At 40.3% G+C, this 16,607-nt stretch overlaps 1 protein-coding gene across 13 annotated transcripts in view; it reads left to right on the top strand.

The window, feature by feature from the left end:
• ABI1 (abl interactor 1) overlaps nt 1-16,607 on the top strand; it is a 78,079-nt gene that overhangs the window by 12,911 nt on the left and 48,561 nt on the right. For all 13 annotated transcript variants that reach the window (XM_017817152.1, XM_017817151.1, XM_017817145.1 and 10 more), the window contains exon 2: nt 11,078-11,245. In XM_017817152.1, the coding sequence (XP_017672641.1) occupies nt 11,078-11,245 (168 nt within the window). The remainder of the gene's footprint in view (nt 1-11,077; nt 11,246-16,607) is intronic.

Genomic DNA, 16,607 nt, shown 5'->3' with positions numbered 1-16,607 from the left:
TAAGTTTTACCTGTTGCTGGATGTGGAAATAACCAGAACTAAATGATTTTAAAACACTGTGATATTATGGTAATCTACTCTTCTGTTCATTTTTTTTTGGGGGGGGGAGTTGAAGAAACAATGAGGTATTATTGACTACCATCCCTACTCTGTCTCCTTCTCTTCTCCATTCTCCTGAACCATCTGTTTGTTCTGTTGTGTGTAGTTTTTAGAGAAGCTAACTTCCTACTTGTTGCAATTGAAATAACCCAGTATTCAAATAAGCTTCTGCATATAAGGTTTTGGAAAGTTGTTGCTAACCATAAGATCAAATTTTAACATAATAAAAAGTAATTATTCAAAAATAAGCTGAATGTAGTGTGCTTACAGCCACTATCAGATAAAAATTGTAGTCAGGTCCAGGAGCATATAAAAGTCTGAGCAATATTAGCAGCTGTTTATGGGATCAGATAGAAACAGAAACTAGGTTGATTTTTCTCCACTTACATGCAAGTTCTTGTAAAAACAATCACTCCTTGTATTGCAGTCCATTGCTTTATTACCATGAGATCACTGTATAGCCTGTGTGCTATGTGAGAGTATGTCTTGTGCTGGCAAACAAGCCGCTACAAAACTGTGGAGATCCACTGGTTTCTGGTCTTAACTACGTTGCACCAGTGTTGTGAGATGTGTGATGGTTTCCTGCTGGAGTGAGTGTATTCATCTTTGAGACACTAAATAGTCAGCTGTGTGGAGAATTTGACCCTATAATGGCCATTGTTTTCTTCTTTGTTTTAAGAATACTGTGATGTTTGGGAACCGCCTGAACTGTAAAATCTGGGTAGCAGCTGTGTGTCGAAAGTGACTTTCTTAAATGTGAGTACTCTTCCTGAATTAGGAACACTTGCAGTCCAGACATTTGCTGGATGTCAGAAGGCCTGTGTAACTCTTGGCTCTGCATTTTAGTGTCTTGAGATTCTTTTGGAGCTGGACATGCCTGTTAATGACATTCTATGCTCTCTTTCCCCACTTGCCTCCCTGCTTTGTTGTCCTGGTCCTGTCATATCTCTGACATCTCCATGTGGAGAAACCTGTTGCTGTGCAGAGTGTACCTTTGAGCTTGCTTACTTTTGGACGAACCCCTTTTTGGATGCTGAGGTTCACCATGTGGCTGTTTTGCACAGAGCAGTTGAGGTTACCCTATTGTCTGTGGTCAGAGCACTGTTGACACGGATTCATAAAATACCAGGTTGGAAGGGGACCTTAAGGACCATCTCCTCCACCCTTTCTTAGCAAAAGCATTATCTAGGCAAGATGGTCTAGCACTTCCCTGAGGAGATAATTCCAGAGACTGACTGTGCTCATTGTGAAAAATGTTCCTATTGTGTCTAATCAGAATCTACCCAGAAATAACTTATAAAAAGGGAGTCTCCATCTTCTTTGTATCCACCCTTTAAATACTAAAACATCTGTGGTGATAACCTGTGATACCAGGACATGCTGAGATGACACTGTAATTTGATCCTTTATGCTGTCTTGTCTTAACCTTGCTTGCTCAGTGCTGTCTGATATGATTTCAGGCCTGCCTAGAGGGTAGGGAGGACTAGAGTGAGGATCTGAAAAGAAAAAGGTAATCTTGGAAACTTGCTTATGAAAGGTTATTGAATTTTAGCATGTTGCTTGTCTTCACGAATAGATTTGTTTTAGAATTCTGGGCTTAGACCTTCTGTTTGATTTGCCAAAACAGAAATAAAAAACTTATATGTGAGCAGTCATGAGTCCTTGAGAGTAAACTGAAGAGGTAAACAAAATCCATAGGTATCAACTATGTTATGTTGATAACCATTGTTATCAACATAATGAAATTAAAGTTTTTCACACAGTATGAGCTGAAAAGCTTTGCTCCAAAGCAGGTTACTCTGAGCTGCCTTGATTCAAAGGTTTGTATGACATGAAAATCTGCCCAGTTCCAATTTTTTTCTCCACTTAGAGAAACTCAAGTTTGGTTCTGTATTGCTGTCACTATATTACAAGGAGGATATTAAGGTAACTAATATATGCTAAAGGGACTCCTTCCTACTCCCACCAAAAAAGAAGTGAAAAATAACTCTGACGTATCAGGGAACATGTCTTGCTAGATGAGCTAAAATTTGTGTGTGGTGCTGTCACTTAAGAAAGTAAACAGAAAGCCATTTTAATTTCAAGCCCTATTACAAACAGAAAACAAAAAATCAATATTTGAGAGACAGTGTATAAAGAAACTAATAGGGAGTTAGAGAACTTACATTCTATTATCTGCTGTATAGCGTGCCAAAATAATCATATGCTCCAAAGCCTTGGGTGGCTTTCTTAGTGTTGAAGAAGGAAGGCTGCTATGGAAGTGCCCAGGTTTTCTTTTTCTATCTGACAGTCTGAGGGTGGCATTAGAACCACAGACTCACAGAATTGTTTAGGTTGGAGAAGACTTTTAAGATCATCAAGTCCAACCATTACCCCAGCAGTGCCAAGTTCACCACTAAATCATGTGTTAAGTGCCACATCCATCATGGCTAGGCTTCGTGAACAAAGATTTGGGAAGGCTCTATCTACATTTGTTACAGGCACGCTGGTGGCTTACGAGGCCAATACGAGACAGACATATCCGATTGCAAAAGGCACAGCAGAAGGACTCCTTAGATGGTGTGTTCTGCAATTTACGGTTCTTTCTGCGTTGCCTTTTTTCCTCGAGAGTGATCCTGTGTGTGTTCTCGAAGGAGACAGCTGCGTTATAGATGGCGCGTCTCCAGGCCTCCCGATTTGAGGCCAGAGTAGACCAGTTATGGTGATCAATATGGCCAAGGCTGAGATGTTGTTTCAGGGAGTCCTTGTATCTTTTCTTCGGGGCTCCTCTCATGCGGCAGCCAGTGGCAAGTTCACCATAGAGGAGGATCTTAGGGAGGCGGTGGTCCTTCATCCTGGAGACGTGCCCTGCCCATCGCAGCTGTGTTCTCAGTAACAAGTGCCACATCCAACACGTCTTTTAAATACCTCCAGGGATGGTGACTCCACTACTTTGGAGCTCTGGTTGGTATCTCTGATGTCAGAGCCTGCTTTTTGTCAGCTCTGAAGAAATTTATGTTTGATGTCATAAGGCATACTGTCATTACTTTACAGTAAGAAGGTTTCTGTCCTGAAGCTTGTATTGTCTACATCATGTAAAACACAGCAAATAAGACTTGGACCAAATTTCTTACGCTTGCTGCATCTATGGTCTTGTGTGTACAAGATTGTGTGAAAATGGCACATGGACGTGTCTGTTTCTGTCATTTGAGTTCAGTGTGGCATGCCAATATGATTGTATGCACAGACTAAAACAACAGGCAGTAACAATGTATTGTGCCAACATATATGTTTATTGTGACATCTCCTTTATTTGATTTGGCAAAAGAACTGGAAATTGTGTTTTCAACAATATATATGTAAATTTCTTGGGTTTTTTTAATAAGGAGAGTGGTTTAGTCCAAAGGCAACACAAACACTGTTTGCTGCATTGGGCAGAAAATGCTCCTAACAGAGCAGCTGGCGTGTACCTTCCCAGGCTCCATCTGTCAGAGTCTGCATTGCTTTGGAAATCACATTCCTATTGGATAGATTTGTTTCTTCCTATACTGTTTGCAGCCTGGATTAAAATGGAATTCCTAAGTTGATTTTTTTTTTTTTTAAAGCTAGTTATTGTTTAAAGCACATATATTTATGTGTGTGTGTGTGTGTGTGTGTGTATATATATATTTATGTATGTGTATATATATAGGATGTATATGTGTCGCTTAAACTATCCTTGGGAATAAACTTCCCTCCTTAATGAAAAAGCTTTTCTCCCTCTACCTTCCCCAAAAGAGATAATGATTAAAAAATTGAGACTCTTCTGTTTACAGTTACTCAACAGAATGAAAAGCAACTTTCAAGTAAAAGAAAATCTGCAAGGACACAGTGAGGTTGACTAAATTGGTCTCGGCCCATAGAAATGCTAATTTGCTATCAGGGCTATTTAGGACTGGTCAGGGGAATATTATTGATGGAAATGAAGGATTTGCTTCTAGCTGATTGTCTGGCATGTACAGGATTTGGGGGAAGGGCCTGTCTGAAACAGAGTTTGCGAATTACAGGCAGTGCTGGTTGCACTGCCCTGTGTGTTTGTTGAACTACAATAATTCGGTATGTGTCTTGACCCTTGAGATAAAGAAGCTGACTAGTCAATGATTTTTGTCAAGATAGTGTTTCTGAAAAGAAACAGGCTGAAATCTTGCTTGTGGGCTGCGGTGTAGTAATGGTGGTGATCACCTCATCTTCTGGTGCCTTGAATGAATGCCAGCTTTATTGTGTACGGTCTTTACCTCGGGAGAAGAGATTTCAAGTTCTACCAGTTCCTCTGCGTTTTGTATAGCTGAGTTACAGCATCTTATCTTGGAGAAACTCAACAGACATGGTATTATTTCATACCAGTGGGGTTTTTGTTGTGGATGCTGGAAGGAAATTTACTTGAGTTGAGTTGTAAATGCTAGCCTGGCTGTGTTTATTGAGGATTTCTGCCTTAGTAGATGGGAAGAATTACTGTTTACTGAATGAACTTGAAAGAATTTAATCATCCTCATTTTAATTTGGGGGTTACTGTAGTGAGAGGGATCTTGTGGTTAAGAACTGCTCTGAATGGTTAGGCATCCTTCTATGCCTCCTCTGTCTTTAAATTCCTTCATGCTCCTGCAACAATGTTATTTAAGTGGTTGAGAGGTTTGATATTTCTATTTGACACTACCTATCACTATGTGTAGAGAGGTGTGTTGAATAGTGTGTTCTATTTCTTGTTTTCACTGTCAGTGAGGGATTGACTGCCAGGCCCCTGGAGAGAAGGCCTTGGACAGGAGGTGGTCATGTTCAGTGACTGCAATATGTTGCTATTAACAGCTTGCAAGCTATTGGGTAATTAAAGTCTTGAGCTTTCACTCACAAATTCAGGAATGGTAGAAAAGTACAACAAAATGACAAATTATGGCAAAAATCACTTCAGTAAAATGCTGGAGCATTTTGCTACTGCACATATTGTAGCACTGATCTTTGTGATGCAGAATTTTAGTTGAGATTTGCCAGTGATCTGGAACATGTGGGTTTTTGGCTTTAGTTCCCTTTCATATGGAGGCTTGGTTGGTCGTGTCATTTTATCAGGCTGTACTTGGACTAAGTCCCTTCCTGTTCTTTGCCCCCACATAAATGCTTGCTTTTTAAATTTCCCACAGTTGTGTTTATTGATAATAATAAGGATGATATGAACGGCAGAGCAGGTGGCTCCAGTAACATGAATAGGGATAGTGGCCGATCTGCTGATGTTGAAGAAAGACAGTAGATGAAGTGTCTGGTGGCCCTCTGAAGTCTTATCTGTTGTGCTGTGGGAGGATGTCTCTTGTCCTAGTATGTTGGGCAAAGGTTGAGTTTAAACTTCTGAGCTAACTCTCCTGATGGCTTACTTCACTTTCCAACAGGGGAATTGAGGTACTGATCAGCGAGGAACAGTCTATAACTTGTAGGCAGGTAAATTCCAGGCCAAATATAGCTCTGTGGATGTTGGGAAGTACTCAGTGCATCATCCCCTTGAAGTAAATGTTAGTCTAATGCATTGCAGAGAGAATTTCTTCAACGGGATGAGCACAGTAAACCTGTTCCAGGAGACAATTGACACATCTGATTGATGCTCTCTTTGTAGCTGCGTGGCATATGTAGTGTAAGCAACCCCTATTTGTAAATTTTGAAGCCTTAGTTTCCCTTACCACTTTGGAATGATACATCCCTTAAGGCTCTATCTGTGATGAGAGAAATCCTGAACGCTCCGTGCTGAGCACCTGCTAGTAATAACCACAGTCTGTTTAGATCTACTTGGATGACTTCCAGGTAGATAGTTTGCTCCTTAAAGTTCTTCAGAATATAGAAACTTGTGGCACTTGCTGCTGTGACTTGCCAGTGTGATTCTCTTCTTTCGTTTATAACTGATACTCTGATGTAATAACTATTGGTAACAGGCAAAAAGTCTACCATGGTGCAGTGTGTTTACAAAGCAGTCTAACAAGCTGTATGAACTACAGATATGGGGGAACCTGTGTCCGTGGGCTACCCACTTATTTCTGTACATAGCTCCTTGGTTATTTACAGTGATCTCTGGATTTACAGGTCATGATATTCAACCTAAATTAACTTTGCCTACTGAGCTAAAAGTCTAATCTAGCGTGTATGGCATATTTAAGCCTTTGAAACACATTAATGCAGCTTGGATGTGGAATACTTGGTCTAAGCTGAACATACATTGTGAATAGTATAGAAATGCCCAAGCCTTTTGCTGCTAGGAGTCAGAACTAACAAATAAACCCTTAAGACTAACTAGGAGTTATTAAAAGCCTTATCAGATCAGTGAAGCAGTGTCTTCAAACTCATAGATGCATCTGGAAGTTCCACATAATGTTATAAGCTCTTTCTTAAGGGAAGTTAGCTCCTGTTTTCTGAGCGGGGAAACCACTTTTCAGAAATCCATTCCTTCTACCTTGGAGTGTCCCCAGTTAGTTCTCAGGGAGATTAAAATACTTGTCTAGGAGTCTCCAAGCCGCTGCCTGAATGTATGTCTTCACCTATAGAAGTTCTATAGAAGTATTTCCAATTGACTTGAAAATGAGGTGCTGTAGATTGTAGCTAATGTAAGCCCATAAGCTAAAAATTTTGGCTGCATGGCTTGATTTGGATATCTGAGCTAAAATGGCAAGACTTTAGTGAAGGAAGCAGAACTTTGAAACCTTAGCTGTAGTATTTGTCTTATCAGGAAGTATACATTCTATAAATGACAGAAGAGAATACTGATGAAAGTATGGATGACTTTTGCATAGTTGCATTCTGTGAATGCTGATACATGACAGAGATTGCTAAATCTGCAACTGATTGTAGTAATCCTGATTTTCTCTTTAATCAGTTAATGATAGGTGGAATTCTTTTTTTAAAAAGAGAACCAAGATGTAAAACTGAACAATTATCTTGTGTTTACTTGTGAAGCAAACACAGATGCACTGCACTGTTGGATTTGTTAAATGTGCATGAGCAAAGGCATATAAAACTGAGTGTAAAGCTGTCCCTGTAGCTTGATTGCTGCACATCTGAAGAGGTATACTTAACAGCTCTGTTTAGCTTAGGGATTTTTAGGCTGCTTTAGGGCAGTTCTCTGTTAGTAGTTCAACCTGGATGAGTTTTTCTGTGCTTGAATTTGTACACATTCCAACAGCTGAAGAAGAAAAATGTAGAACAACACATGCCACATATTAAAGAGACATTATTTTTATTTGTTTCTGCTGTGGCAGCCAGCCTTGGTGTGACCTGATGAGCTACTTTTTCACCTTTATCAAATGGGGTCAGTTTTTCTGGTGGGGAATTTGTCTTAAAGGGAGTTTCAAGCACAGTGAATTGAACTGAAAGTTCAAAAAGGGAAGACAGAGGTTGGACAACAGGAATGAGGGTATGGGCTGGTCCATTTGCAGTAGAAAGTTTGACTTCTGAAGATGATTTGCAGTGTGAGCTGATGAAGTTTTTGGAGGAAGCCTGTATGAACTGGAAGGTGGTGGGAATTAGCTGAGAGAGAAAGCTGGGAGGAGAGATGGCTTGAACACTGCACAGACAATGTTGTGGGAATGTGCCTGTGTGGGTGGTAGTTTAGAGAGGGGAAGAAAATGCGACTTGTAAAGATCAGCTGCAGATGAACAGGTTCCTTGATGATTTGACCTTGACATGTCACTGAACTGAAGACTCAGTAAAAGAACTTCTTCACTCCTTTTGCTGTGGCAGTTGCTTGGGTGCAGAACTTTTTAAGGAAGCTTTATAATTGAAGTTTGAATTTGACAAAAATACGTGATATGCAGTGTGGAATGCCATGCAAGTTTAACTGTCTCTTTATGTATCCGCTTGAATTATGGGAGAGGTTTTCTTTTTTTTTTCTCAGTATTAAACCTAGTTATGTGAAAGCAATTTCAAACAGCAATTTTGCCATAGTAACATGACTGTTAGAGGTCAACTGAGGATACAGGTGAGAACTTTCAGGAGGGAAACTTGAAAAGCTGTGATCTGTATTTAAAGAACATAAGAACATCCACTTTGCTACTATAGACATTTAAACTTCCATTTATATCAAGGACAACCAGAGAAAAAACAGTATATTTGAAACTTCTAGTATGAGATCTTAAAGTAATTCTGAACCATCAGGAAAACAAGTCAGTTGACAGTCTTTGTATCACACTCTCTTAAAATTTGAATAGCTGACTGGTGCTTATGTATGACAGCTAAAGTATCTAAGGGAATGTAAACATCTGCATTTTCTTCTATACTGCTCTTAGTTTTTACTTTAAAAGGGAGGTGAAAGTAACAATTTAAGAACACTGGAACTCCCATCTTCTTTCTGTTGCTATCACATAGTTTTTGGCTTCTCCCTCTACCTTCTCCCCTTTGCTCTCTGTGAAGCTTTTAGCTTATATCTTGTGGATGCCTGCAGTTCTAAATAAAAAATGTAAAAGACTATATGTCAATATAGTCTTTAGATTAGAACTATATGTCTGTAGTTCTAATCTAAACAGTTAATCTGCAAACTGAAATCGCCTGAATTATCTGCAAGGTTTGAAAATGTTTCTAAACTAGTTCTTTATGGGATGTGAAATACATTCCACATCACAACTATGTTAATTTAATCCTGCTGCCAAACTAGTACTTTGAGCAAATAACTAAACCATTTGGTGCTTAGGCAAATGAGGACAAGGCACTTGATCAACGAATCATTAAAGACTAAAAGAAACCTGTTGAAGTCTTGTCATTTGACAACACTCATTAATTGGGTGCTGTGACTTTGTCACCTGTTAGTGTTTAGTCTAACAGTATTTAATTGAAACTTTGTAATAAGAAAACTGCTTACTTGAGCTACACTTGAGTTTATGTGAAGTTACACTCGTGTTGACTGCTGCTTTATTGGCTGTGTCTTGTTCAGTAAACGTTTTATTTCAGGTACCACTGAGGCTGCTACCTGCATTTTCACCATTGTCCATAGTGACGGAACTATAAATTATCAGTTGTTTTCTTTAGTCTGTAGTTCAGTAGGACAGCATTTTTGAGAAGTCATTGCTAGTGGTGATTTGAAGTTTAAAATGCCGCTTTGGAAAGGTGCTTTTGGAAATTTGTTTGTTGAACCTGTAGTAGTAGTTGTCTTGCAGATTCTTCACCAGCAAAATTTTTTTTCTAGAAAAGCAAAATGACTTTTACTAATGTTTTCTGGCAGCTAGAAATACCAATACTCTTTTTTAGGTGAAAGATATTTGCTCGCATTTGGAAATACTAAAAAATAGAGTTTTATGTACTATGTTCTTAGTACATGCAATAGCTGTTCTGCCTTTTGACAACAGATTGCATTGAACTGTTCTTGCTGCTTCACATTGTAGGAAGGCATCTGTGTATGAATCCGTTTGAAGGGTGGCATTAACCAAGTGTTCTAATAAGTGTCAGAACATTGCTAGGAATGTTAGTCATGAATATGAACAAAATTCCATGACTGGGGAGGAATTCACCCATGTTTTAAAAACTCTGTAATTAAAAGGTAGCCTAGCACAGCATGTGTTGCAGTATTTAGGTCACAATGCAACTTTTATAATGTATATGAACAGCTTGCCTTCTGGTTTTCTTCTTAAAAATGAGAGGCAGGATTTAAAAATGAATGAGTGCCTGGAAAGTGGAAAACATAGGGCTCGCTTGAATGCTAATGGAATGTCTTTGTTTCCTTACTTTGTACTTAAGATTGTAACTCTTGCATACAATGTGTGTAGAGTGTTATTCAGAGAAATCAACAATAAAAATAGAAGTCTAGTTGGAAGGGGCTATTATTATGAAGTCTAGTTGGAAGGGGCTATTATTATGAACGTTTTCTTTTGGTTGCTAAGATCAACTGTCTATTCCACAAATAAATAAAATTGGGATGAAACTATGCTAGCATTGAGTCATTACATACTGCAAATTCTTCTTTGTGCGGTGTACCTCTCCTACAAATGGAAGAAAAGAGAATTCTGGATAGCTGCAGTTTGCAGGTTAGGTAGCAGATAAAGAGCTGGCCTCCACTGCCAGCTCCCCAGGTGTGATACAGGGAGCACTTCAGAGTGTGTTCTGTGTGTATGTGTGTTTTCCTCGTGGAGGTGGTGTTGGTATCTCCCATCCTGCCAGAGAGAAGGGACTTGCTTGGGCCATGCAATTCAAGTTATGTAAGCAGTTGCTGATCTTGGACAGTAAGCTGTCCTCTGACTAGAGAGCAATGCCTCAGGACAAATTGAGGACTTTACCTTAACAAGGCGTGATTTCAGTGGGAAAGTGATTCTTTCCATATATTTTTGCCCTTTAGGGAGAAGCTTATGCTCCTTTCTGATACCTCAAAATATGTGTGTCTTTGCAGTCAATGATGAATCTTCTCAGCTGTCAAGGAAAGTTTTTATTAAGGTTTTGTGTGAGGAGGGATAATTTCACAAATATTCCAGCATGCAGGGGGCCTCTGTCCATGCTATCCTGATGCTCTACGTGCCTTCTCTTGGATTGTAGGAGTAGTAGCCAGCATAGCTGGCAGGTTTGCTTTGTAGATGACATGTGTAGTAGGGGCACCCAACTGTGGGAAAATATTTTTTGGACTCAATTGGCCTGGGCTGCATGACTTCATAAGAGAAGGCAAAAGGTGCATTTTAGTGCATTTTCATTGGGAATTGGAGGCTTTTTGAGAAATGGAGGATTGGACAGGCTGTAGAAACTCAACTCCAACAAATCACAGTAGTGTTGTTTTTCCTACTGAATGAATTGTTTCTTGGTATGTAATTTTATTATGGTTCAATATTTTTCAAATTTGTTATCTTCTCCGTATGACTGAGAATTTTTAAAATGTACATGCAGATTAAATACTTTGACTGCACAGTCAGATCTTCTTGATTACAGATTCTTCTAAATATAGGTTGTATTTTTTGTTCCTGTCCTTTGCCCCCACCCTTTTCCTGACCTGAACCAGATGTCTTGTTCTTTTGCTTTACAGGCTCCAGATAAAAGGAAAGCATTAGAAGAGACCAAAGCCTACACAACTCAGTCTCTAGCTAGTGTTGCTTATCAGATCAATGCACTGGCCAACAATGTATTACAACTGCTGGACATCCAAGCATCCCAGCTACGGAGGATGGAGTCCTCCATCAACCATATCTCCCAGGTAATCTTTTTTTTTTTTTTTAATAGAAGGCTGACAGTGTTGGAGGAGGCGTTATTGTGTCTCTTGTATTATTGAGCTGGATAGTTTATGTTGATTTCTTTGAATTCTCTGAGTATTAAGATAGAAAATGGTAAGGCTCTTTTCTTCCAATATTTATGAAAGCCACTTTGTGATGAAGGTCATGTCCAAAATAAAATAGCTCCTGTATCAAGAAATTCTGGAGTCATATTTGGTTTAAAGCAGGAATTAATTTTTAAGATTCCAAAATCTGAAGCCGCAGTTGAGGGAGGATTAGAGGGAAGGATTCTATTTCTGAAGTAAATCCAGTTAGAAGAGCCATGTGAGTGGTGGTATTTTATTTAACATTGCAACATATGCGGTAAGTTCATTTGTTTTCATACCCTTGCAGGATGTAATTTCATGTGCTCTGTTGAGGGGCAGAAGGATTCACATGCTGCCCATTACCTGCTCAAGCCAAACTCCTTCCCTGCCAAGCATGAGTGAGCAGACCTAACTTGTACTGTGACTGCAGTATTGCTGGAGTTGTTGGAGTGAGAACATGGAAATAGATGACAGGGAAGAATAGGCCTATCCCTGTCAGTGCCAGCCTGTATCCCCGTGGCTGAAGCTTCTCCCTGGCTGTCTGCTTCTGGGGGGGAACGAGTTGCTGCTACTGCTTGCCTTGTACCTGATCATTTGTCTGATTGCATGCTAACTCAGCCAAAAAATGTCTGCTGTGTTTAATCTAGAAGTGGCTTGTTGCATAACCAGGTGTGTGTCATACTAGTGCCAGTGAAGGCAGGGACGAGAGTCGATTATTTCACCCTTAGGGTGCTGTTTTCTTCCTTCCCGAAGCCTAGCCATGATGATGATGATGACAGTGCTGTTCTGAAATGGGCTTGAGTGAGTTGTTAAAAGCCCAGTGTCGTTCTGTCATATGCTCTTCTTGAAATTCAGTCAGATCATTGTTGGACTTTGATAGTCCTATGTCTATGTAAGATGTTTCATAAACAAGTCTCAGAGCATTCAACCTAGCATGTTCTTCAGTGCAGCCAGTGAACTAAAAACCTTAGTTGGTCAACCAGTATCCTGTTAGTGGTACATCTTAGACCAAATACTTGAAAGAAAATGCTGCTCATGGTCCCTGCTGTCTGCCTCCCCAAAGGCCCTGCTAACCTCTCCTTACTGTTCTTTTGGAGTTGTGGTTTCTAAACCTCTTTCTTTGAAATGGGAGCACAGTGGTTTGCTGAAACATGTCAGCAGAGAGAAGATTCCAGTGCACATGAAAGGGCCCTCCTATTAATAAACCTGTCGAAAAGGCTTGTCAAGTTAATATGTGCTGAGAACTAGACTGTTAAAAGCTGTGTGAAGTATTTTAAAAAAGTACCTGCCACTGAAAAAGGAAAGTAAGAGGAAATGCAATTGCTGTAGATAAGTTTCTTGTTCTGTTAAATATTCAGAGTTCTTGATGCTGGGATTATGATTAACTCTGAAGAAAGGACTGGATACAGGACTGAATGTACAGATTTTCCCAAGCACTGGATGCCCCTTTATACTAAGCACATCTTTTTTACGTGTTTCAGAGCTGCAGTGTGTGTGAAGCAATTATTGTTAAATTCTCATTGGCCCACTAATATGACTAACCATGGAAAAAGCCAAAATGTTTGATACAAAAGGTGTTAACCCTCCGTACTATTTGCTGCTTGAATTGAAGGCGCTATGCTGGAAGCTGTTGAGTCACCTGATACATGAACTGTTTGCTAAAGACTGTGAACAATCAGTGCTTTGTAGAGCTTTTGAGGAGTGTTTAGCAAGGTCACTTGCTTGTAGTTTCTGTCTTGGTTGGCCTTTCCTGAAACTAATCCTTGCTTATAAATGAACCTCTGCAGACTAATTTTGTAGAATTAAACTGGATACAGATAATGCACACATACCAGCTCAACTATTTGCTTTGAAATGTTTCTGCTCAAATGCTTCAACTGCGTTTCTTAAATCTGCTCTGCACTTGCTGTGATAGACTGTTTTTAAATGTTTCAAGATCTCCAGAGTGTCTTTCCCTGTGCCTGTATCAATTGTGAATATTTTCATGTCACTAAAGCATGGGGATGAACAAATTCTCAAAATGGCATTCTTTTCCAAGAAGAAAGTATTGCCTAGAAACACAAATCTGAATCAATCACTCAATTCTGGAGTTTGCAAAAAAGAGCATCTATCTGTGAAATAAGATACAATTTGATAGCTCTTCTTTCTAAGGAAGAAAATCATGTGGCTCTTCCGACCTACAGGTAGTTTCTGTGCTCATGATGTTTTTCAGTTCCCTATGCATGTTTTCCAGAATGACTCTTGACTAAATGACTGGGTAGTTAATCCTGATTAGTTGCCACTCAGTATTTTTTCTGGGTGTGTATCTTCACTGGAAAAAGCACTCATGAGTGAGGTGATAAATTAGTGTGTTATGTTCTTACTGGAGCCTAATTTTACAGGTGGAAAGTGTGCCTGGTTCTATAGCAAATAAATTACTCAGCTTTGGTTTCTTGTTGAGCACAAACACAGAGAGGCTTCTCATGAGTAATCACAGTGTGGTGAGGGAGTGCTGTTCTGAGCACACAGAGGCAGTGAACAGCTCCAGGAGTGGCTTTCACATAGCAGCCAGAGCAACAGCAAAAGCCTGCCCAGCTGTATCTGTATTTTTCTGCCTAGATGTCTTTCAGCAGGTTGTGGAGTGACCTGCCATGTAACGATTTACTACATCCAGTGTATAAAGCTATGCACACACAGCTCAGCTAACCTATGAAGGTTTAAATCCTTCATATTGGCTTTGAGCATTGCCAAGCTGACTTGACCTTTCCAAGTTGCTTTAATACGGCAGAGCAGAGACTTCACTGTTCTGAAGAAAGTTCGCAAACCCTTCTAGTGTAAGGGATCCTACTCATCCTGTTAGGCGACATTTGGGGGGAAAAGATAGTAAGTGTATACTTTGGACCAATATGAGAATCAAGACTTCATTAAAGGTATTAAGTTCAGCAAATGTGACATCAACCTACAAGAAGGGCTGGAAGGAGAATCCAGGGAACTACAAACCTGTCAACCTGACTTCGGTACCAGGGAAGGTCATGGAACAGATATTCTTGAGTGCCATCGTGCGACACGTGCAACTGGGGGATCAGGCCCAGCCAGCTCGGGTTTGTGAAAGGACCAACCTGATCTCCTTCTGTGACAAGGGGACTTGCTTACTTACATGGAGGAAAGGCTGTGGATGTGTCTGCCTGGACTTTAGTAAAGCCTTTGACACAGTTTCCCACAACATTCTCCTGGAGAAACTGGCTGCTCATGGCTTGGCCAGGAGTGCTCTTTGCTGAGTAGAAAACTGTCTGGATGGCCAAGCCCAGAGAGTGTTGGTGAATGGAGTTACATCCAGCTGGCAGCTGGTCACCAGTGGTGTTCCCTGGGGCTCAGTTGGGGCCAGTTCTGTTTAATATCTTTATCAGTGATATGGACAAGGGGATCAAGGGCACCCTCAGTTTGCAGACACACCAGGTGGAACATGAGTGTTGATGTGCTGGAGGGTAGGAAAGCTCTGCAGTGGGATCAAGACAGGCTGGATTGATGGGCTGAGACCAATGGTATGAGGTTCAACCAGGTGAAGTGCTTGCTCTTGCAGTTGGGTCACAACAACCCCATGCGGCACTACAGGCTTGGAGAAGTGTCTGGAAAGCTGCTTGGCAAAAAAGGACCTGGGGGTACTGTTAGAGAGTGACTGAACATTACCCATCAGTGTTCTCAGGGGGCCAAGAAGGCCAGTGGCCTCCTGGTTTGTATCAGAAATAGTGTGGCCAGCAGGACTAGGGAAGGCATCATCTCCCCTGTACTTGGCACTGTTTCTTGGGTGTACTCCCCTCTTCCCCACCTCCTCTTGGAAATGAGAGCTGACTTAAACACGTACTTTAAGATAAATTTTTTTGCTGCTTCATTTCCACAAAGTTCAAGAGAATGAAGATGGGACAGCCAAATTCGTCAGAGGAGAGAGGTTGACAGGGACATCCTTGTTTACTTTGTCAAAACTGAAAAATGTAACAGATCAGCGCTCACATTTATGTCAGAGCAGCAGCAGTACTGGGTGTAGCAACTATTCCTTTTTTTTTTTGTCTACATAAACAGTTTTTAAATAGCTCAGTATTTAAATCCAAGCATGAAGAAAGCAATAGACTCCTTTTTAAGAAATGATAATTTTCACTAGGGAAACACTGCCTCCCTCAAACATTCAGTGTTAAGATTTTCTTCTGCATCTGAAGCTCTCCTCTAATGCAAAATAGGGCCTATTGAAAAACAATATGTTCTGAAAGCTTAACTCTCAGCAAAAAAAAATGGAGAGACACATGCACATCTTTTGTTACTATTAAAAGTTAGAAGCTTTTAGAATAATAAAAAAAAAAAACCACCAAAAACGCTGAATTAGTTCAGAAGAATCTTGCCTGTTACAATCCATGTCTAATTAATTGCACGCGTAATTCAAGTGTTGCATGCAAGCAGAAAGCCAAATGTTTCTGTTGTGTGGTTGTCTAGCTAAAGTCAGGGCAACAGTGCAGGTATGCAGATGTCTTCTTGTAGGCCTTCTGAAACTTACAGCTGCAGCCTGTGTTGAACCACACATAGACACCACCCCCAAATACTAAGACCTTTTCCATTGAGTGAGCAACCAGTCAGGACTGGTGTGGATGAGGTTTCAGAGAAGCTCTGCTGAAGATGTTCTGGGGTTTGAAGGAGTGAGCTCCTAAGTGGTAGCAAGTTGGTATCTGATGACAGGGAAGGGGAGCGCAAGAGCTGTTAAACTCTCAGCGGGTCTCTGATGCTTGAAGAGGCATAAGGCAATGCATGTGCAGTGGGGATTCTTGATGTTTGAGTTTGTGGGAAAGAACTTTCAGAGTGTTCATGTACTTTGGATTAATGTGATACTGCATTTACAGATTGTGGTGTATGATCACAACACAGTTTAACTTCATGTTTGAAAGCTAAGAAGTAGAAAGAGGATAGAAAATGTAACAAATCGTGCTAACGAATGTGGGTGGTCATGCCTAGGAACAAGCAATTATGTGAAGTACTTTAGTACACTTACAGATGGGAACAAAAGACCTTTCCAGATCGTCTTAGTGGTGACTGTGCTTCCAAAGTACAGCTGTCCAGTTACTTTTACCCTGAAGTTGCCTCTTTAAAAAGAAAATGTTTAAAACCCTGACCTTTCTCTCTCACCTGAAGAACATATGGACTGGATGAAAAAAAATTGTTAGCTGGAAAGCAAATTAACCAGAACTAGCAAATGGTTGATTGCTGCTAACAAGCAGGGTCAGTACTGGAGCCCACACTG

This window comes from Lepidothrix coronata, unplaced genomic scaffold, assembly GCF_001604755.1.
Source record: "Lepidothrix coronata isolate B3197 unplaced genomic scaffold, Lepidothrix_coronata-1.0 Scaffold59, whole genome shotgun sequence".
Taxonomy (NCBI): domain Eukaryota; kingdom Metazoa; phylum Chordata; class Aves; order Passeriformes; family Pipridae; genus Lepidothrix; species Lepidothrix coronata.
This window is presented reverse-complemented; position numbering and strand designations above follow the sequence as displayed.